Below are 22,394 nucleotides of genomic sequence, written 5' to 3'. Positions count from 1 at the left end.
TGGAGAAAGCCATATGTCACTTGTAATTTGACATTTATTTAGCCTGACCATGTGAAGCTTGTTCACTGTGTTTGGGGAGTAAAGAAGGCCCTGTGGAGCTGCTTCAATGGCATTTCAGGAACCAGTTCTTAGTGGTCAGCCTTTCATCCACTTAAAACTGTGGAAGAGTATCCTCATTGTCTTTCATTCCCCATGAGCTTCATTGTTTATGAGTTTCATTGCTCGTGAACTCATTGAAAGTGTGAACACTTTTGGAGCAAAGGATGAAAATGTAAGGAGCTATGTAAACCTTTGAACTTAGAAAATATTTTTTAAAAGTCCGGAACAGGGTAACAGGAACCCCACAAAAAGATGTGACAGCCCACTATATTTCAACAGTTTGTTCTACTGTTGGTTTTGGCATGCCAATTTTGAGGCTTTTTGTCATAATGGGCAGTGATAAAGAAAATTGCTTGAATTAGTCTCAGACCTTGGCAGTCGTTCAAGGAAAATTCCAGTCTATTGTTTTCCACCCACAATATGACTTTGTAAAGAAACCAGCCATATGCAAATAGATCTTGGTCCTGCTTCAATGGGAACAGTGCAGCCTGAACTGCCAGTGCAGATCTCCTCCATATGGGACCACAAGATACCCCATGTGGGTTTTGGTCTAATAAGGCCTCATGGGTGAGGTGTAGGTGGAGCCTTACGTCACTATGAGTGTACAAACAATCCATGTCTAGGCATACAGTTGTCTTAATCATTCTACATTTCCAAATTTAAAAATAACACCAAACATATTGAGAAGGTGTAATTCCTCAACAAATCATCTCTTTCAGCCCATGTGAATGTGATAGCTTATCCACATTGCCATTCAAAAATGTTGCTGTGTCAATAACCTTCTAGCCTGAGGGTATTAGCAGGAGCCAGCAATAAAGACAAAAGTTAACTGGGTGCCCTGATACTGTTTGCCCTTTCCTCAGTTGCCCTAGCAAAAATAGGAGGCTATTGAATGGTTATGGGTCGGAACAGGTGTCAACACAGTGATGTCATAGGAAGGGCTCAAATGATATGGGATGTCACTTCCACTAGACTTGAGAATATGGGTGAGCAGCTGAGTTTGTTGTGTACAAATTAGGAAAAGGCCCACTATCTTCTACAGATGTTAATTTTCCCTAGGGAGCCCTAGCCTTGTTCAGCCCTGCCAAGTGCCACACATCTCAGGTTAAACCAATGCATTCACTAATTTCCTCGCTCCCTACATGGGTTGGAAATTGTCAGCAAACAGTGTGGCACTTGGCGGGACTGCAAAACAACTAATAAAGCTGATTGTGTGAGAAGTGCCCTTTGTTTAGCTCCTGACAGAAGAGGATTGCCTTAGAGCGTAACTAATTGATTTTGCATTCCGAGGGTCACTCTACCCTCATTTGACTGTGCTGATGGACCTCTCCTTCTGAATACAATGATTACTAGGCCTGTGGCAGTGACCCACATGTGCTGATCAGATAACACAGCTTGCTGCTCATGTGTGAGGTAGAACCAATTAGGGGAGATTCCTGAAATGTCCCACCAGGTAAGCTAAAGACAATGCCTGTTGTTGTTGCCACAGAGCCTGACTCTTCTGCAAGGGGATGCAGCTGAGACCCCCACTTTGGGGCATTCTGCCAGTGTGATAACTCATGACCTGTGAATGGCTCATGCTCGGCAAAGTTAGAGGTGCTACCGTAGTGCAATAAAAGATGGGATGGAGCACAACTGTGAATATCTATTGTGGAATGTCCATGCTGAGAGAAGGGGAGCGGGTGTCTTTGCTTGTGTTTATTGTTTTTTTTGTAATGTCGTGTAGCACGGACATGGCCCACAGGATTCAGAGTGCTTTAAAACACACAGAAAACAGGGTCACATCTGGTTACATAAATAGTAGCTGAACTCAGATGTTTACATCAGTGTATGTATGTAGGAGTTACCACAAAAGACAGTTACAACAATAGGCCAGAGGACATGAACAGTTAAAGAAAGGCAGATCAGGGCGCATTGGAGAAAGTAAATATGTCTGGTCGAGGATGTATTAATTAAGATGTCTGTCAAATAGGAGGAGCTTGAGGTCTTTTTTTAAGATTGCTAGGCAGGTGGTAAGATGGAGTGAGGGGGGCAGAGAGTTCCAGTTTCTAGTGGCACTGCCAGGGAAGGACAGATTCATGTATCGTTCTGGTCCGAAGGTGGGGGTTCCTGGAACAAGGACTGGGCATTTCAGGAATGCCTACTTACTCTGAAGATTTTCAGTTTCTCATTTTGATAGGAGGGTGAGTAGGAGTGCAGCAATCTGAGGGTGGTGCAAATGATTTTGAGCTGGGCCCACACTCCAGGGATTAGCAAGGTAGGGGAAATGTGGTAAAATGTCTTGAGACCTAAGGTGAAGCATGCTGCAGCATGTAGTGTTGCTCTCAGTGGGCCTAGGAGAACTGTGGGAATGTCTGAGAGTTGGGAAATTCCATAGTCTAGTCTATAGAGAACTAGAGACTGCACCACTGTTTTGAGGTCTTGTTTAGGAATCATTTGTCTGATGCCACTAAGCTGCCTAAGTTAGTGTTGTGTACTGCTGGCCATGGCTGCTATGTGGCTGTTAAGATTAAAACGATTGTCCAGAGTAATGCTAAGTGATCTGGCGCTCATGACAATGGTGTGGCAGCCTACGAAGGTGGGAAAGTGGCATTCACAGCTTGTGGGGTGCGGAAGGGGCAGGGTGGCACATGGGGGGAAGAGAGGGCAAATAAACATGAAATTAAGTAAATTAAAATAAAACACGTGCCTTCTCTGCCACTGCCCTGCCTCCCAGCCCCTGTGCTGCAGGCAGGCACAAGCTCCCAGCCTGCCCTGGGACCAATCCTGACGCTGCTCAGAGCAGCATTGGGATTGGCTGGAAGTGCCCAGCTGGGGTGCTCTCAGGCAATTTAGAACCCTGTGCAGGCTCTCTCCAGCCTGGCAACTGTGTTGAAGAAAGCCTACGGCACATGTGTGTTTGGCCTGCCCGAGACATCTGGTCAAACACACATGTGCTCTGAGGGGAGTGCACAGTGCACTCCCCTCACTGATCGTCACCCCCAGTGCCCCGCTCCTTTCACAACCAAAGGATAACAAACACAGTTGTGAAAGGTTTTGCAGCTTCTGCTGCTAGTGGAGGAGCCACACCTGGAAAGTTGCCCATCCTTTCTTGTCCAGGCGGTTTTGTTTCAGAGGGGAGATCAAAAGAAATTCAGTTTCAGTTAAATTGAGTTTTAAATATTGGTTGGATATCCAGTTTTGAATCCTTAATAGTGTATTTAAAAGCAGGGCAACGTCCTCCAAGGATTACATTTTCAAGTATATTTGGGTACTGTCGGCGTAGAGGTGGAAGAGAATCCCAGAGTTTCTGAGAATCATACATAGTAGTTCTAGGTAGAGGTTGAAGAGGGTTGGGGAGAGGATTGAACCTTGGGGGACACCTTTGTGAACACTAACTGGTCTAGAGAATGAGTTGTCCTTTTTCACAATTTAGCAACGGTTGGCTAGGTAAGAGGAAAAACAGTTGAGGACCGTTTCTCTACTTCCCATGCGTAGTTCAAGAATATGAAGGAGGTCATGATGGCTGACAGTGTTGAATGCAGCGGATAAATCCAGGATGACCAGGTGGCAGGAGTTGCCAGAGTCAAGGATTTTAAGGGAGTCATCGACTAGTTGGAGAAACGCAGTTTCTGTACTGTGATCCTGGCAGAAACCTGACTGGGGAGTGTCTAGGAGGTTGATTGTTTGGATGTGTGAGGCTAGTTGGGAGGCTCTGCAGCTTTCAATTACGTTACCTAAAATGGGAGTGTGAAGACTGGGCGGTAGTCGTTCAGGTTCTCTTGATCGAGAGGTTGGTTTTTTTTAAGAGCAGAGTGATTTGACCCATTTGTAGTCATTCAGGGAGAGGCCCTGATTGAGAGAGGAACTTACTAAGGTGGTCCATATCGGGAGTAGGAGTGTGGCAAGAGATTTGCTGATAGATCCTGGAATAGCATCTTGATGACCATTTGAGGGTTTTACTCTGGAGATAGTTTGTAGTAGATCCTGCTCGAAAATTGGAGAGAAAGATGACCATGATTGTACTGCTTTGCACGGTGGAGACTCAAATGTTTCAAGGGAGTCATTGATGGGAAGCGAAATATGGAAGTCTCTAACTTTTTTATCAAAAAAGTCAAAGTCACTGCAACGGGCCATTGATGGCTTAGGAGCCAAATTGATAGCGAGTTAGGAGACTGTGCAATAACCTCAAACAGGCGCGCTTTAGTCTATTCTTTGTAGTACTCATGAGGGCTCTAATATGGGAGGATTTGGCTTTGAGGATTTAGTCTTTGTATTATTTTCTGGCTTTGTAAGCTTAGTCATACTCCGGAAGTATGGTGATTTTCGCAAATCGTTCTTCATAAAGCTTTTCAGAGAACCAGGGCCCAGAGGGTTTTGGTCTGGATAATTTGCATTTCAGGGGTGGCCATTTGTCAATAAGGGATTCCAAGCAGGAGTTCAAGTTGTCAGTTGCTTTGTTGATGTCAAGATGAGGTGTGATAACAAAAAGGCCATGATTTCTATGTCAAGGTTGGATGTGTCTCTAAACCATGTTGTCTCTTTCTTGGGTTGCCCATAAGTTTTGATGTAAGAGTCGGTTAGAGAGAACAGGATCTGCATGTGATCAGAACAGTTGACTGGAATGAGATTGCATGGGTTTAGGTAGGAGGAATTGGAGATTATCAGATCCAGAATGGTGCCTTTGTGGTATGTAGGTTTATGGCTGTGTTAGTGATCATTGGCATTGAAAAAGGAGGTAAAAGTGTCCACATAACTATTACCCATGTCTCACCAGTTGATGTTGAAGTCACCAAGGAAGATATTGTTGTCAGAGCTGATAATCTTGCAGGTGAAGACATCTATGCATTCCTCGAAGAAGGTGTTGTTTTGACCCTGTGGATGGCAAATCACATTCAATCTGAGGTTGGAGGTAGTGGATGTGGGCAGTTCCACTTACAAGCTTTCTGAGGGCTGAAAGTGAACCTTTGGGATGATTTGACATCTCAGAGCGTTTCGGTGAATGAGTGAGAGACCTCGACCGTATCTATCTTCCCGTTTACGACATAAAATGGAACGGTTGGGAGAAAGAAGAAAGTCAAGGGAGTGGTTAGATGAGGCGTTGAGCCACATTTCCGCGAGGATCAGCATGTCAAGATTATGGGACAGGATCAAGTCTGATAGCTCAAGACAATGATTGACTGCAGATCGACAACTGAGTAGCATGCAGTTCAGGGAGAAGCTGTTGTCTTTCTCACTTGGCTGATCCAGGAGAGTAGCTGGAATTTGAATCAAGTTACGAAGGGATGAGCATGCACTGGGGTGGTGTGTGTGAGTTTAAATGTGGTCAATGATGAGAGTGGGAATCTAGCAGCCCCTATAGGAAAGGTAGGAGGAGGGGTATCGGGCAGGTAGGAGGAGGGGTAACGGAATTTGAAGCTGCAAAACTTTTTAGGAGATGGAGTAGGTCTGAGTTGCAAGGGGAGATTGTGTTGTTTTGGGTCTGGTAAGGTGGCTGTCTCTCGGTATGATGGAAAGGTGTCATTCCACAGGTGGAGATGAGGATAGGAGTGGCAGGAAGACAGAGAGTCACTAAGCTGGAAAAAAGTCAAAGTGAGATTGCATATTCTTCGAGAAAGGTGTGAGAACGAGGTAAGGGTCTTGCTGAAAAGACTCCAGTTGTGTTCAGTAATTGTGGGATGATTGGGGTGAACTGTCAGGAATGGACTCTGTGGGGTTGAGGTGCAAGAAGGGAAAGGTGCTGATAGTTGGTGTGTCGAGATATTGGGGCAGGAGAAGAAAAAGGAAGGGAGTGAGAATGTATGGATCGACTGTGGTGAAGAAAGAGAGGTGGCAACTGCAATTCGAGTGAGATATAATGGTTTGTGGAAGGTTGGTGAAGAATGGTGTGGGGATGGTTTGTGAAAGGGATGTTTATGGTCTGGAAAAGGCAGTGAGCAATGGGTTGGGAGGGGCATAACGGATTGTAGGAGAGTCCAGGGTGAGAGAAGTTGTTTGGGTGGACCGGAAGTGGGGTAGAGTGCGTGGAGAGTACTATGGCTGGAATTTTGAGGCACATAGGAGGGCCTGAGGGTGAGATAGATTAAGTCAATCGTATATAGGATTGTGTTGTTGGATTTGAAACATTATCTTCCCATTGTTGTACAGAGCTATAGAAAAGTTGCCAGAGATCAAAGGAGGGGAAGCATTTGAGTTTGTGTGCAAAGGGGATGTTAGAGAGAGATAGGGGTATGAGACAAAACTTCATAAGGATCTGATCCATAGATCAGTGTTGTGTGTGAAGAGGAGGACGTCTGTTTAAAGGGAACCTTTGCATAGAAGTGGTATTGGTCTGCGAAGAGGGTTTCTGGGAAGTCTCTCAAGGTCCTATTTTTCATGTTTTTAATTGCATTTATGGAAAGATTGGGGGTATTTGATCTTGAAAACATTTGCACCAGATTTTAAAAAGAGCACTAGAGGGAGTTGGTGGCAGCAGGTGTCGACGACATGTTGGGGGCAGAAGACAGTTGGGAAGTTATAGGTATTGACCGAAGTAACCTAAACTAGGTTAAGGATGAACATCACCTACAATGATGTGGGGATTTGAGGTGGTCACCCGGGGAGAATGAGTGAAAGGCACTCATCGCTACCGTCGTGGGTTGAAGTGTTGAGATGAAGTTGGGCTTTTCTTGTCCTGTTGCATTTTCTAGGTGAAGTAATTCTGTCATCTTGCTCTGTCCTTATGTAAACTCAATTGCTACAGATCACCAGTTCTGGTAGGTATCCGAAGCACTACATTCACTCTGCGCAGATACAGACAGTTTGATGGTTTGTAATTTTGTCAAATTGTGACACCCTACTAACTCTTGTGTCCCTTAGGTACCTACCACTGCAGATGAATAGGAGGAGGAGACAAGACCCCGTGTACAGACCCCTTGTGGACTTGGCTCCAGGGAACTGCCTCGAGGGAAAAAGGCTCTGTGTGAGAAGACGCTCTGCGCATCACTGACAGTGAGGGATTAGCACCAGCTCAAAAAATAGGAATACTGAACACAGCGAGCGAAAATACGCTCGAAATGACACCCGAGCAGTACACTTCAGAAACGCCTGCCAAAATGAGGTGAGAACAAATGCCGGTATCGCGCGTGCACGCGCGCGTCTATAACGGCTGAAAAACAACCGTTAGTAGACGCGCAACTAATAAGGAGAAACGCCTAAAGTGGCACAAATAAAGGCATTAAGCATGTATTGAAATAGGCATAAAGAGGTATAAAAACATAGAACAGTAAACATTTATCAACACTTTGTGAAGTAAAAGAAATGGTGATACTTATCTTGACTGCGAGCAGCAAGAAAAGAGGACTTGTTGCTGGCAGTTAAGATATTAGTAGTGGTATTCGACGTCCTATTGGATGTTCCTTTATGATGTCACTTTGTAGTTTTGTTTTTGTTGGGAAATGTAGTTTTCTTCTTGGCTGCTATTAAAATTAAAGCAAGAAAAGACTGCATAATATGAGCCTCCGGTCTTGTAATAAAATTACAGTCTGGATGGGACTACTCCACCTTTCAACAGCAGTTGAGAAAATTATTATTATTATTTTTTTTCAAAGAAGTGGCAGATTATTTAATTGACAATTGAATGCCGCACACCTAAGCATCCATAGAATGACACAATGTAATCTGAGAATTGCAACTTGCAGTCTCCGTTCTCGTCAGTAGTCCTAAAGTACCATATTAGTTTGGCCTTGCTGACAATAAATTTACAAGTCTCTGTGATTTTGTATTGACATTCTAAATAGAGCAACTTGCATTTCCTTTTGTGTCTGTGTGTGGGGGGAGGTGGCGAGGAGTCTGTGAGAATTTAAGGTCTGAGAAGAGTGGATAACACATGCCATTTCGGTTTAATATCCACTAGGCTTGTCTAATATACATCTTCCACCAAATTAGATTTTTTTTCCCAGAGAGCAGGTTACATTATGGGGTGTTAAATCAGTTTCTTGACCATTACGTGACCAAAAAAGGTTCATTTCAAATAAATATATCTAATGATATGGACATGATTCCTTTGTTTACTTGGAATGAAGTATATGAGGAACTGAAATGTCACGCATCAGTACGCCAAAAACATAGAAATGTCACACATTTGTAAATTCAAAACTTGCGAGCTATGCGGATAAATTCAATGTAGAGAAAACTTTTAGGAGACGGTGGAAAATTTGCCAGATCAGTGACCCCACCAAAGTCTGAGGCAGGTATTAAACATACTGAAGGAAGAAAATGATTCCAAGGTGAGAAAGGACGAGCTGAAGGGCATACCTAATACTTTCTGCAGCCTGCCGAAAACACAAGTGTCACTACAAGTGTCACTCATTTGGTCATTAGTAAGTACAGTGAAACCATGGAAATGTCACACATAAGCATTTTGAAACCTTGACATCTATGCTTGTTGATGGACACGTACGGTGCAGTGCACCATAGACTATCGGAAAAATACAAGATATTGCTTAGAATTTGCAGAAATTAACCATCATTTTTAGAAACAGTTTAACAAAACTGTGAATGTTATATACAAAGGTGGTTAGGTACTGCAAGATGAATGCCAAGGCTCAAATCCCCACATTGAGCTGTGTTAAATAAATGATTTATTTGGCTAAAACGTGTGTGAACATTTATCAGTTTCAATTCATTTAAGATGACATCGTCTTCATTTGTAGAGCCAGGCACTGTAACTGCTTCATACTGCACTGCGAAGCATAGGATTCAATGGGGGGTTAACTTTTCAGCGTGAAATCCAATAGGCACAATAACCTGTTACTTGCTTTTTCATTTGCTGTCTCCGCGCTACAACTGAGTCATTCTGTTGCCCATGGCTCCTGGGTGTAGAGCGCTTCTGCAGCGTGCTGCATTATTTCTGAGTTAATCTGTCAATGTTATTTTCTGCTATTGCAGACATGGGCTCGTTCGCAGCCGCTTCGGAAACCTTCGAAGAAAATCATTTATAGAGCTTCAACTATGCACAGATCTGCAAAGTGAGGGTTTGCCGTCGTTCACTCGTCCCTTACATTTGATTTCTCGTAGGCCTCTGCGGCAGACATGGAGAAAATAAGGTAAGCCTGACTGTTTATTTACATACGCACCCTGTAAATTGTGCAGCAGAAAACGTGGGGCGTGCATGCATGTATATTATCTCGTCTTTCTAACGCGATGGAGATTTGATGGCGAACGCCTCCGTGGGATTTTAAAATACAATGCAGAATGTGTTCAGGGCTGAAAATCTCCCCTGCAGTTAAGATAATTCTAAATGCTGCGTGAATGTATAGACATACATGCACTCGACGAGGAGCAGAGATTCCGCAAAGCTAACGCGTTTCTTTTCCCAGAGCTAGAGGCACGGAAAGGAAAGCATTTAAAAAAAAAAAAATGCCTGTGTTTTATTCTGCTTGGCACTCTGGTGCGTTGTGGGAGAATCAATATCTCAGCTGAAGCTAAATAAAATCGGTTGACTGACTTCAAATGCACCTAATTATTGTCGTATGTTAAATGTAATGCTGCAGTGTTGCTGTGCACAGTCTTGTCTGCTGGGTTCCTTAACGGCGAGGTTTACGTGTCTTTTCAATTTCCAGTTTTTGTCACAGTGTACTGTGCAAGTTAATGAGCAGGTGCCTCCCTTATAATGACGATTTGGCTAATGTAATGCGACTGTGCTGCAAGTTTGTCGTTGTTTGCGCAGGTGTTGGTCTGCTTCTTGGAATTCTGTTTCTATGTTGTCTTGTAGATTCACGAAAGGGAACATATGTCACAGGCATGTCAACAACATTGTAGCATAAAATTGCAACTCGTAGTTCCATAATACAGAAAAAAGTTTAACCACTTGTAGAGCCTTGAAATTGGAATTCTTCGCCCTATGGTGGTCGAGATATTCAGTTTACGTCGCGGTTCGTGGCTCGGTGGACATTGTAGCTTTTAAAATTATAGAAAAAAATACCCTGACATTTATATTCCCAGTATCTTTTATTACAAAATCACACTTCAAATATTTGGAATGATTCCATCTATGCTAATTCTAGTTTCCCAGAAGACAATAATATATATTATTAGATAGTCTTTCAGAAAAGTATTTTAGCAGAAGCAAGCATAGCTGTCAACCAAACAATTGATGTTTTTTATAAGATGGCATGTTTTAATGAGAATATGTTATTTACTATTTTATATGATATTCTGAATCCCAGATGTGTTGCTGATATTATGGGCCTAATCACAACTTTCCGATTTAATTATGAAATCCTAAAGGGAATTGTTTCTAGCTTAGAGTAATATCAGTCTTTTCGTTCTTTTGCAAACAGCGTTCATTGATTTTTGGATGTGTTATTGAACAGAATACGACGCATAAGGACTGACATTATGGTCAATGGTATTTCCTTCTATGAGAAAAATATTTGCATTATGTTGGAAATGTCAAAGGGAAGAGAGGGTACTCAAGCAAAAATCAGTGATGGGAAGGAAAGGGAGATAATGCTGAGGCTGGGAGAAATGAGGGCCCAACCTCAGCATAGGATCCTTTTCATAGGCTTAGACTTTTCACTTTCCTCCAGTGTTGACTACTGTTATTAGATATTTGAAAACTATTTTAAAGTTACATAATTTTTCAAATTTATACGAACCTGCAGGGCACGTATGTAGCCAAACTTCTGTATTCTTCTGTAAATGACAGGGTCTTGATTTCTCACAAGGTGAATTTATGAAGCAGAGACGACAAAAGTTTTGTTTTGGTTTGATTTGGTGGTCAGCCCTTTTGTTTTCATTCACTGCTGCAAATTAGCGTGGGCTAAATGAGATTTAGTTAAAAAATTAAAAGTTTACATTTGCAATGTCTAGAGGGTTGAGGAAAATGTGCCACCCAAGTTTGATGAAGTGAAACTATAGTGAAAAATAAAGGTTGGGAAGCAAAGGTATTTAGGTTGTTGCTCTTGTGCTTTCGCACCCTAAGTGTGAGTGCTGCTTTGTCAGACTTTTGTGTCTCTTCTGTAAATAACAAATTACGGGCAGTGTGTCTGTCACACAGGAAATGGTTGGTATCATGGCAACAATCCAATCTCACTATTGGACTGCATTTTCTTCCTTTTGAGTAGTGATGCATTTTACATCTGTGAAATTCAGGATCCTTCCTATGGATGTATTTGTGGATAAGGCAATTGGTTTTAAAGTGATTTGGGTTTTTGGCAAATACCAGTAGTTATTAAACTGTAAATGCTAGGCCCAGGGTTTTCCCAATACTTCTCTTTCTGCTGTGTTCTGAACTACTTAGACGTGAAATATCAGCGTTTGGCTGAACAGGGAAGAATGAGTTGGCATACTCATGTGGAAAGTTCCTATTGAAACTCACTTTTACTAGGCAGTTATCCAGGGGGCAGGTAAAAGGGGGGCGTTGTGGTAGAAGGGAGAAATAGTGATGGGATATGCTGACCATGGAACTGATCAGCATGCCATTCAATATTTTATACAGAAACAACTCCTAGACTTTTGAAGTTGTTGCAGATGGCAATAGATTGATCTACAGTGAGTTGTGGGGTTTGAATGGACAGTTGGTCTGTGGCACACTTTACGTTGAGCAAAAGTAGTTCTCTTTTTCTTTGTCCGAATTTTAGAAGTGTCATCATTATCTGAGATTCAGTGCCAATGCACGTATTTCTAAAGCTTTGTTTTGATATATCTGATTGTAAAGGAAGGAAGAAGTGAGTGTCATAAGCTTACGTGTTGAAGAGCAGAGTGTGGTTATAAATGAATTTGTGTGGTTATGAATGAATTTTAGGAGGAGTTGTGAGTAGATGGTGAGCATTGGAGATAATGGGGAATACTCCTGTAGCCTGTCTAGAGTTGGCGATGATGGGTTAGTGTACGTGGACAGGATGAATGCCTTTTATAATTGTTAACAAATCATATATATCTTTAAAAGAACGGTACCCTTTTACATTTACTAATTTGGTTAGCCACAAAATATATGTTAATAAATGTAAATAATCTGATCGCAGTCAAAGTTGGCTGAAAAAATAATTCTGTAATCTTGTGAGTCTACTAGGGACATTCAACCATACTAACATCTAAACAGAGCCTCCTTGATTTTCTACAGACCCAGACAAATATACAGGTTGAAACAACTGCTATACCCCTAGGCCGTATCGCCAAAAAGACATAGCATACAACTTCACTCATTTTGAACTGCTGACATCATCAAATAACCACATTATCCGTGATTAGCATTCTCCACCTATCTGGTCCTTGCAGGGGTCATACAAGTGCAATTTATGTAGTCCAGCAATACTGGTGTAAAATTGCATTGATGCAATTTATGTAATCCGACCCAAGACATTTTAAACTGTAACCTATGTAAATCTGACTTTTGGGAATTGAAATTGTTCCATTATTGGTACAGATATACCAGACAGATAACCATATGAAATATCAAAGACACAGAAAGAAGAGTGGCAACTTGCATATTGGTTATTTGCCTGGTGATATGTATTCCTATTCCATTTTATCTAAAGAAGATACTGTTCTCATCTTTTCTGTATATGGCAAATAAAATGGCCGAGTACAAAAAAGAGTGCTTTTGAGAAAATAAAGACAGTGATGTAAAATCTGTGTGATCAGAAACATTTGTCTAATTCATAAACCAGCATTTATGGAGTAATCTAATTCAGAAAACTGCAGCTGGCAGGTAAACACAGGGGATAAGGCTCTGCCGTAACACTAATTTAAGCCACTTCCAGCGAAGATTATTCCATGAGTGTTTTGTGTAATGGTCACCAGCACCCAAGCATCTCCACTTCTCAGCCAATCAAAATTGAAGTAATGGTTTTTAGATATGACTGAACATGTTGTTGTAAGAATTCATTTCGACTCAAAATTGGCCAAGTAGAATGCCTTGGAAGGCTCCAGACAGGAATTTCGGAATTCTTAACTTCAAATTGATGATGGGATTTAAAGCTGAATGCTCTTGACAGACTCTGATGCCAGAAAGGTAATATTCTATTTATGTACCTATTTATACCCACAGCACACATTTACCACCTTAAATAGAAATACCAACATAGGATATACAATGCCAGCTCTTCATCATTGTTATCTACAAAATCTCACATTGACATACAAAATATACTTGAACATATACATTTGAACATCTCACATTAAAAACGACCACAGTGATAAGACCTTGTTAAACATTTATTTCCCATAAAATTAACCTTTCTAAGTCTTCAGGACATTTTGACCTCACTGATCCTCTTCTACAGATCTTGGGCCTGACATTGCCTTTTACCCACCCGAAGTTTTACACATGTTAACAATGTTTGTAGTTGCTGTATAGCATTTGTGTGAGGGTAATGTGAATCAGATTTCCTTAGTGAGCACCATCCAATAGTCAGCACAGATTGTGGTTATTATTTATCATCATTAGATGTTTTTGACTGACTCCCTTTTTCTGTTACTGACAAAGGCTACAGATGTTAACTACAATGTATGCTTATGACCAAGTGCAGTGATTGAATTTTGATCCTGAGTCTAGTCTTCTTTTATATATTTTTAAAACTATGTCATAAAAAGTGATTGCACTGATTTGCATGTTTCACAACAGTGTTGAAGCAAGTGAGAATTGATTCTTCTGGGGTCCATTAGTTAACAAAGTTATTAGTAGTTAGGATGAATTTAATGTTGGTGAGAGTGACCCTTCCTTATACTAGCAGGATTATTTAGAGGAAGGTGTCTGGGTGATTCTTCTGTTTCAGTCTCCTATCTCTAATAGTGATAGTACTAGTAAACAATTAATATATATTATATTTACTATGGTTTTCACAATGCATGTGGAAGGGCTGTCTCTGAATCTTAAACCTATTATACTCTAACAATCAACAGCCTATGTTTGTATATTCTTTTTAGATCACATAATTTTTGCTTCCTACGTGTCACTGGTTCATCAGAGGAAAGTGACAGCCGCAAGCTCTATTTACTCTCATTTTCTCTGTCCAGGTCTTGCATGCACTGCATGTAAGGCATGGGCAGGAAACATGCCCAGTGGCCCCAATGTATGGGGAGAAATCTACATTTATGTTGCGATCAGTGTTTTTTTTTTTTTGATAAAAAATACTCCTGCTTTATGAGCTGTGCCTTGAATAAAATATAAAAAACTTTGCAGAGGTGATGCAGAAGACATGGCGTCTGCACAACAAAGTTCAGTGCCTTCATTGGAGCCACTACACTGGCAACTCTGTTGAAGGAACAAGTATGCCTCCCTGCCGAGTTGAGAGCTCAAAATTCAGCAAGCTGTCCTTTGTCAGTCTAAGGGAGGCCACGGCCTTTGTTGTCTTGGCAGATTGGCCGGCTGCTTAATTGTATGTCAGAGTGTTGTTGAAAAAAATAGTTCCACAAATATTGTGTCCAAAATATAATTTACAAGCCTATCATTCCATTAGTGTAGACTTTCTTCTATTAAGCCCAATGGAGTGACATTTTTGTAAAGAGAATTTAGGCTACAATAGTTACGTGAGATGATAATTCAATTCCAAGAAAAAACAGTGAAAACCCTGAGTATGATTGCTAATCTTTAACTTTCCCCTATGCAACAAATTAAGCATTTCAGACCTATTGACTGTATGTGCATACACTAATGAATGTAAGTTCATATTCTTCATTTTACTTCAGGATCAGAGCTGTGATGGAGTTGGCCTTATTCCCTCTCCATCCCTCTCATCGCCTCTATCAGGGACTAGGAGACTGTGTTACACTGAAGGGACTGACAATTTGTTGCACCCAAGGCGTTTCTGCTATATCCTGGTGAAGCAAAATATTTAGTTTCTCACTTTTTCTGTAGCACACACTTTTCTGTGTGATTGGGATAATTAGCTTCTAACAGTCTTTTATAATTTTCAACTAAATAAATAAGAAGATGATTTAGTTATCATAAAAAGAGACAGTAAATCATGTGTGGTGGTGATCATTTTCATTCAAGGTGTAAAATCCTTGGAATACAACCAAGTCCCATCATCCTACAAGACAACCATCAGTTGCTCACAAAAACCACAAGCGCTTCCAAGGGCTTTAAGATCAATAGACAGAACGCTCTCCAGGCACCATGTAATTAAGGTGAAGCACTCCTCTTGTGCTTTGGTAGATGATAGCTGGAGTCAGGGGCCACAGCACCCAGCCCCAGTGGACACAACAATATGGAGCACAGGGCAGCAGGGCCCAGCAGCAGGCCAGCACAAGATGGATGTAGGCAGTTGGCAGTTCCTCCTAGTGACCCAGCAGGTCACAAGTCAGCACAGCAGCTCAGTCCAAGGAAGTTCCTGGTGAGTCCCTCCAGCAGCATTTTGTGTTCAGTTCAGTTTCAAGCAGGTTCTTGTTCCCAAGATGTTCCCCAATGGTGGGTAAAAATCCCCTGCACTTATACTCAGTTTTGCAGTGGGCTAACAAAGAAGGGCAGAGGAGGTTCCAACCAATTACAACTGGTTCTGGGAGTGCCCCCTCTCTCCTCCAGCACAGGCTCCACCATCAGTTGGGGGTAAACAAGCCCTTTGTGTGAGGCCAGGGCACAGGCTTTAAAGATGCATGTGTGCCCCGTCTCCCCCTTCTCTCAGCCCAGGAAGACCATTCAAAATGCAGATGCACCTTTGTAATACTGCCACTCTCCCTGTGTACAGGCTGTCTGAAAAGTATGACAAAGTATGACAAAGCCCAACTGTCACTGCCCAGATGTGGATTGGAGTCAAGCTGCAAACCACCAGTCATAAGCACAGAGAAATGCTACTTTCTAATAGTAATGATAATAAAAAATCCACCTACACCAGTAAGTAGCATTTCTTACTACCATTACAACCATACCAAACATGCCTACACTACCCCTCGTAGATCAGATAATACCCCTTAGACATTAGGCAGCAATCCTTTGAGAAGGCAGCACTCACAGCACTGAGAAACCAAATAGGCTGTTTGTCACTATCAGGATAAGCCGCACAACCAGACCAATGCCCTCCCTTCTACATATATAGCACCCTGCCCATGGGGCTAGGTAGGGCCTACTTTAGGGGTGACTTACATCTAGTAAAAGGGGAGTTCTGGGCCTGGCAAGTACATTTTGATACCAGGTATCTATTTCAGAAAACTGCATACTCAGGCCCTGCTGTAGCAGTCCTGAGACAGGTTTGAAAGGCTACTTCTGTGGGTGGCCCAAGCAGCGCTGCAAGCCCACTAGTAGCATTTAATGTACAGGCTCTGGGTATAGGGATACCACTGTACAGGGGACTTACAGGTAAATTAAATGTGCCAATTATGGATAAGCCAATCATACCAACGTTAGAAGGGAGAGAACCTGCACTTTAGCACTGATCAGCAGTGATAAAGAGCTTGGATTGTCCGAAATATAGGAGGAAGGAAGCAAAAAGTCTGGAGATGAACCCGCAAAAAAGGCCAAATCCAACAAACATGTTAGACTTTTGTGGTGAAATAATCCATATGGTAGGAGGTAGACTACACTTCTGAGTTTGTGTTTTTTAGACAGTGGCTGCTAGAGTGCAAAAGATTCTACTGGCATTATTGTGTGTGGCAAATAATATCTATGATTTAGCCCCTGATTTTCTTAGAAGGAAATATCATGGCTGCATTCATATTATAAACTTAAGATCCGATATTGATTTTTCTTTTGTTGCACATAAGGGTGACCGATTTTTTTATGTTTAGGCAGATTGGTACTAGATTCTGCCAGCATTAAAACTCAGAAGAAAACTTCTCCTGTTGTGTCAATGGATGTCACAAGTTTGCTGTTTGTGTTTTTTCTTCTTTGTCGAATGCCAAGAAACTGTTGTGTGCACGTTCATCAAAAGTAACATTAACACATTTACAGTAGAGAAATGGCAGTGTAGTATTCACACTTGACTTAAATCACAACTGTTAAATGTGTGAAGTTCTGAGAAGGGATTAAAGGCATGATTGAGTTTGTGACCCAGTTTGTGAGTGCATATGTAAGGGAGTAAGGACAATTTTATATGTAGGAAAGAGAAGCAGCTGAATTAAAGCAAAGAATCAAAGCAACATTTTTGAATTTAGTGTCAGTATAGTGATTAAATAGAGGTATAATGAGCAGTTCGGCAACTGTAAGTGCAACCAGTTTTGTAGCTGAAGAATGTCTAAATTGTGCTGAACAATGCAATAATACGTGGTGACCACAGAGAGGATTGAGGTTAAATACATGACCCATACTTGGGGGTTGGGATAGCTTTTCATAGTTCATAATTACAATTGTTTAGGTTATATTTTTTATCAATGTAGAGAGTATTTATGCCACCTGCTTTGATTTGCTTTTGTAATATGTGACTTATGGGTTCCCATGAAGGTGACCCGTGTGCATGTTAAAATTCAGCAAAATGACAGACAAATTGCAAACCTGACTTGCTTCACAGATTTCATCCACCCTTTGTCCTCTGGGGCAATGCGACTCACATTGTCAAGATTGAGTGGTGAGGCAGTCTCAGGTGTGGCATTCTGTCTCTTTAAGGACATGCCACAAGAGTTCATGAGCACCTGCTGCTTTTTGTATGCAAACAAAACACATTTTGTTCCCTAACAATAGAAAAGATTGTGGCTTGATTAAAGTTGCTTGAATTCAGGAAGATGTACCATCATTTGAAAACCAAGTCAGGAAATTCTATTAAGGACTATCGAAATTTATTTTCTCTTATATGAAATTTGTAAAGTGTCTGGCAATCCACTGTGCACCTCCTTATGAGTGCCCCTGTGTGGGCTGTGTTACTTCCACCTCTGGAGTTAACAATGTTTGGAGTCGTTAATTCCAGGGTGCTGAATTACGGGGATTATGGTTCAGACCCTGAGGTTCCCCTTAAAAATGAGGAATTAGAAAGGAATCTGCAATCCCAAGATCTTTTCCACCTCTAATTCTTCGTTCTTACTTGCAGCTTCCGCTGGAGATTTCTGCTCCTTTCAGAAGCTGAAAGTTTCAGAGAAAACATGGCCTATCGAGAGTAAGGTCCTTAACTTCATAATTCCCAATGTGAGCTGTAGAAAGGTCACTGGCCCATTGGGAAATTACGGGCCTATCATGAAATGTTCCTGTAAGAAGTCAGTATAACATCCTTGCCTATATATTGAAGCCAGGACACAGACTGAAGACATCAGCTGTCAGTCAAAGAATGCATTCACAGAGGGGATTTATTGCATGTAGAGATCAGCTGATCTTTTTTTTATGTTATATATCCTAAAAAATAATTCTTATAAAGTATAGGGTCAGGTAATTTAAAAACACGTGAGTTAAGATATGGAAGTGCCTTTTAGATGCCAATCTCACGCACACACCTCCACACAAACACACCAAGCCAAACAAACGTTAATAATTTCATGAGAATATCACTTCTTCATTTTAGTGTATTCTGTCGTCCACTTCAGTAGAAACTTTAAAGCGTAAAACAAAAAAGTAATTATATTAGCTCTAAATTCAGTCTGTCTATGAAAACTACTGACTGAAATATAGGTCCTCATGAGTGAACCTTCTTTGTTCGTAAGCCACTCATGCAGTTGCAAAAATGTCGAGGTTGGGTAGCAATGACCAAATTCTGATTCATAATTTTTTTGCACTTAAAATTCCAATCAATCTGAAATAAGCGTACTCTGTATTCAGAGGTTACAGAGCAAAGGTTTTCTCCACCATAAATATATATTTTCTGTGTGGGCAAAAGAAAGGAAAAGAGTATAGTGTTTTTGCACCGCAACCCTTATAATAGCTGGGAAATAGTCTGCTAGTAGGTAATTTCTTACCATAAGGGGTTGCCATATGAAAGGCAATCTGTGATCTTTGTAAACCTAAATGCAAAGTCTATAGGCTGTTGCTAATCCCAACAAAACAAAAGCAACTTCACACAGTTTGTAGGCGTGTGTCTGCAACTCATGCAGTTATTCTTTCTTTTGTGAATTAGGCCTTTTACCCTTTTTAGAATCCAGTCTTTGACATCTCTCTCTCTGTTCTAGGCCTATCAATGTTTCAGTACCGTCATTAATTTGATTTTAGAGTACTCTTCCTCTCCTGCGTGCTCTTGAATCATTCCATCTCCAACTTTGCTTAGTTTCCCTATGGACACAGTCCATAATTATGCAATAGACAGCTGAAACAGTGCCTTCTGTAATGGGTAATTAATGCTGTGTTGTAAACACTACCCATTATGGGAGGAGAAAATACAGTTTAGCAGTGACACTCACTCTGTTGTGTTACCAATGGAGGTTAAACTACCACCAACTGTAATTACACAACTGCTGACTGTAATTGTGTTACCACTAACAATCCACATTCTAGAAGAAAAGTGATGCGCAAATATGGTAGAATTTGCTACCCAAAATAAGATAAACTCTGCACTGCCTTAAAATGGGTACTTCCACAACACAAAGCGTTTGTTAATGCATGATCACTGAACACTCAGGCAGTGATGTCCTTCATGGGCCTTGATCAGCCCCTGCAATTATAATGTATAATTTGGCCGGTATTATTATTACTGGCTATTGGTATCTTTTACTGCCCTATAGTATGCGTTTCCCAGTATTTTTTGTTTGCTGCTAAATGCTTGGTTCTACTTATCACAGTGACTGTATTTTAAGCACCTAGTAGTTGTGTACCCCTTGTGGTATTTATCCATGGTGGTAAATCCATGCCATGGGGAATAATGCATAATTGCAGTATTGATTAGTGGAAGCCTGGGGTGAGTTGCAAGTTATAGTTATGCAGCCATGTCTCACATCTCTACATCTCTACATCTCTACAACTTGGTTTGTTGATAGAGACTGATAGTGAAATCTCTCTGATTCTACCACATAGCACAGACTGTTATGTAAGGTTTTCATGTTGCTTAAAGTGGAAATTGTTGGTTTTTCCAGCCTCTGCTCAATGCCAAACGTATTCTGCTTTGCTTCTATTGAAAGCTATTCCCATGATTCTGGCAAATAAACCCAAGCTATTCACTGCAGTGACATCACAACACTAAGAATAACAACAAAACATTGTTTCAATGCTTGAGTATTGGCATAGAAAAGCAGCAGCTTCCCTAGTCTTCCCATACTTTGCTCTGACAGTCTATGCTCGGATTCCAGAGTAGCAAGAGAATGATGGTTGATGCTCATTTTTCATGACCCACCTTGTCCCCTGATTCTCGTAAAAATCCACAAGAAGGAGTATTGACTGTGTTTACCAGTGATACTAAAAGAGACACTACCAGTCTGATCTTTATGTGTTTTTTAGAGAACAGTGAGCACTATTTTTTGAAAGGGACAGGGAAATCAGAGGAAAGTGGAGAGAATAGCAGAGTACTACAGATGAATTCAGTGCATGAGTTGGTTTCTATTTTAAATCGGTGGTTGAGGGTGACAGAATGGCACTTATTTATTTTAAAGGAAATTTATGGGAAGGAAAGGGGACACACGAGTGAGGGGTGGAATGGGACCGAATATATTGTTGTAATGCGTGGCCATGGAAAAGCAAGAGAAATGTGGGGACGGGTGGGTAAAGCTAAATTACGCACAATTTATTCTTCTCTCCTCTAATCTTTCTCAGCTAGTCCATTGACTGGCTTGAAGAAGATGTTTATGGAAAGTCATAAAACACATCAAATTGTAGATAGGTGTGTCTAAATAACGGCAAAGAATCCATGTTGGGGTTCCAAGTAACACAACTCTTATTTGTTCACTCTTTTTTATTTTTTATTTTTTTGTCCTCATACACCTCTGGCCTTCAAACCACTCCATATTACCCATGTAATGTTCGCCATACATGGAGATGACTGATGCCAGGGACAACAGAGCTCTCTCATTCAAACCTCAACCAGAGTCGATGTCAGTGACACAAGAGTAACTAAGTTCATAATCATAGGACAAAAGTTATTAATAAATACATAGTTCCTTATACTACAGTGTCCTTACACTCCCATAAACGTGACCAGATCTTTCTTTTCTTTTCCTTATTTAATTTACTCGCTCCCAATCTTGAGGTGGCCATCAAAGCATTAAGCCAGTCTATAGACGAAGGGGAGGAGGAAACCATCCACTTCCTGCAAATTTCCCTCCTAGCCAAGAGTATTGCATAGAACAGTATTGTTCTAATATCTTTATTGATTTTTCATCCCCTTCCTGTACCAAAAAAATAACTAAAGATAGGGTTGGATAGACATTTTGCCGAATAATAGCCAAAGAGATATAACCACTTCCTGCCAGAAACAAAACACCCCTGGGCAGTCCAAAAACTTATGAGTATCAGAAGCGCCTGCCAAGCCACATTTTGCACGTTGCACTTCCTCGCCTCCCCTCATCTTGGAAAGCCTATTAGGAGAGAAGAAGGCCCACTCCTTGTATTGATGATTCCCATCATACCTGCCCAAGAGGGAACTCTTCCCCCCAAAGGTCAACTGGTAATCTAAAGTCACCCTCTAGGACATCCATCATTCTCCAATACCATTTCGAGACATTTTGTAATTGTGCATGATGCCTTACCAAACTATCTTCTAATTGATTCACGCGGCCTAAAATAATTGTAGACTCACAGGACCAGTGCCTTATTTGGACATACTTCACTCTTGAAAGAGATCCCTCGGTTATTTCCATAAGCTCATCCCAAGATAACAAGGCCCCTGCACTAATCAGATCCCCCCAGACTTCGATTCCTGCCCTCTTAAGAGGCCGAGCCAACACATCTGTTAAACATTCAGGGGTGCCTGGGGAGTCCCAAACCGGAGCCCCCAGTCTATAGTAATCTATTTTTGCCACTCGACGCACCTCAAACCAGACCTTCGCAGCATCTAGTAGTATTTTCAATTTCACTTTCTTAAAGAATTTGGGATCCCCAAACTTGTATAAAAAATACTTTGCGCCACCTTTTTCGGTAGTCACCATACAGTTAAACATTGTGCCCACTACTGACAGATCTGGAGAGGCAAACGACATCCTAATATTCTTGAGATGAAACGCACACGCATAATATTGAACTTCCGGGAGCGTCAAACCACCCTTCTCTCTTCTTCTATGCAGTTTCTTCCAAGATATACTAGGACCCTTATGTGCCCATATAAAGGAGATTATTTTCTGTTGGTAGTCAACCAATAATTTTGTATCCATTAGTAAAGGAATAGAATTAAAAAGGAAATTTAATTTAGGCAATATTATCATTTTAATCAGATTCACCCTCCCAATGACTGTGAGCGGCAGATGTGACCAGGCGAGCATTAACTTATTGCACTTTGTTATGACCGACCTAATGTTTACTACGGGTATTTGTTTCAAATCATGAATGATTGACAATCATA

General features: G+C 41.2%; 1 protein-coding gene across 4 annotated transcripts in view; it reads left to right on the top strand.

Moving 5' to 3' along the window:
• Positions 1–8,793: 8,793 nt before the first annotated feature.
• The window catches only part of BEGAIN (brain enriched guanylate kinase associated), a 1,046,953-nt gene continuing 1,033,352 nt past the window's right edge, over positions 8,794–22,394 (top strand). For 2 of the 4 annotated variants that reach the window (XM_069208336.1, XM_069208338.1), the window contains exon 1: positions 8,794–9,164. In XM_069208336.1, coding sequence (XP_069064437.1) covers positions 9,151–9,164 — 14 coding nt within the window. In that variant the 5' untranslated portion in view covers positions 8,794–9,150. The remainder of the gene's footprint in view (positions 9,165–22,394) is intronic. The other 2 variants (XM_069208337.1, XM_069208339.1) reach the window with 2 other exon arrangements.

This window comes from Pleurodeles waltl, chromosome 9 (genome assembly GCF_031143425.1).
Source record: "Pleurodeles waltl isolate 20211129_DDA chromosome 9, aPleWal1.hap1.20221129, whole genome shotgun sequence".
NCBI classification, from domain to species: Eukaryota; Metazoa; Chordata; class Amphibia; order Caudata; family Salamandridae; genus Pleurodeles; species Pleurodeles waltl.
The sequence above is the reverse complement of the archived record's forward strand: the minus strand, read 5'-3'. Positions and strand labels throughout refer to the sequence as shown.